The 932-nt window shown below is 61.8% G+C and overlaps 1 protein-coding gene across 1 annotated transcript; it reads right to left on the bottom strand.

The window, feature by feature from the left end:
• Positions 1 to 263: 263 nt before the first annotated feature.
• Positions 264 to 872, bottom strand: ARL4C (ADP-ribosylation factor-like 4C). Its single transcript, XM_010147307.1, is given in 2 exon segments — positions 264 to 754; positions 756 to 872. Coding segments are annotated over 2 exon segments (585 nt in total). The 3' UTR covers positions 264 to 286.
• Positions 873 to 932: the final 60 nt, after the last annotated feature.

The following is a 932-nucleotide window of genomic DNA, read 5'->3' as shown; positions in this document are numbered from 1 at the left end:
GGGGGTCCGGATCCGGCTCTTGGGAGCACGGTGGTCCACGGAAAATAGGAGGTGGGAGAGGGGAGATGCCGGCTCTCGCCCGCAGCCGGGATGTGGGCTTGGCTGGAGGAGCGGCTTTGTTACCGCCGCTATTGTCTGTTCGTTCGGAAAGGACGCAAAAAAAAAGAAAAAAAAAGAGGAAAAAAACCCCAGTAATAACAATTAAACCAAAAAGAATCGCTTTGGTTCTCTCTCCCCCTCGGTTCCTTTGTCTGCTTCCCCATCCCTCCCCGCGTCTGCGGGGCTTCTACCGCTTCTTCTTCTGCTTGAGGGACTTCCTGCGCTTCAGGATCATCTCGTAGAGCTTGTCCATGCCCTCCGTCAGCCCCTCGCCGATGATGGCGCAGGCGGGCTGGATGTGGTACGTGGTGGAAGGGGTCAGCTCGTGGAGGGCCAGCTGCTTCTCGATCTCGGCCACCGGCAGCGACTTGGGCAGGTCCTGCTTGTTGGCGATGACCAGCAGCGGGGTGCCCTGGTTCTCGGCGAACTTGGTCACCTTGTGCAGCTCGGTTTTTTTTTCCTCCCCCAGCCGGTCCACGTCCACCGAGTCCACCACGTAGATGATGCCATCGGTGCAGCGGCTGTAGGACTTCCAGAGCGGGCGCAGCTTCTCCTGCCCGCCCACGTCCCAGAAGTGGCAGCTGATGCCTTTGGCCGTCCCGTTGCTCAGCCGGATCTTCTCCGTGTTGAAACCGATGGTGGGCACGGTGTTGGTTGACGACCTCGTTGACCTGCAGCCGGTACAGCCCCGGGGGCTTCCCCGCCGAGTCCAGGCCCAGCATGACGATGTGCAGGGACTGGAAGGCGGAGATGTTGGAGGAGATGTTCCCCATGGCCACGGCTCACGCCGTCCTCACAGCCCCGCGCCCATCCCCGCGCCGCCGGCCCGCAGG

The sequence above is a fragment of the Eurypyga helias genome, unplaced genomic scaffold, assembly GCF_000690775.1.
Source record: "Eurypyga helias isolate BGI_N326 unplaced genomic scaffold, ASM69077v1 scaffold28212, whole genome shotgun sequence".
NCBI lineage: Eukaryota > Metazoa > Chordata > Aves > Eurypygiformes > Eurypygidae > Eurypyga > Eurypyga helias.
The sequence above is the reverse complement of the archived record's forward strand: the minus strand, read 5'-3'. Positions and strand labels throughout refer to the sequence as shown.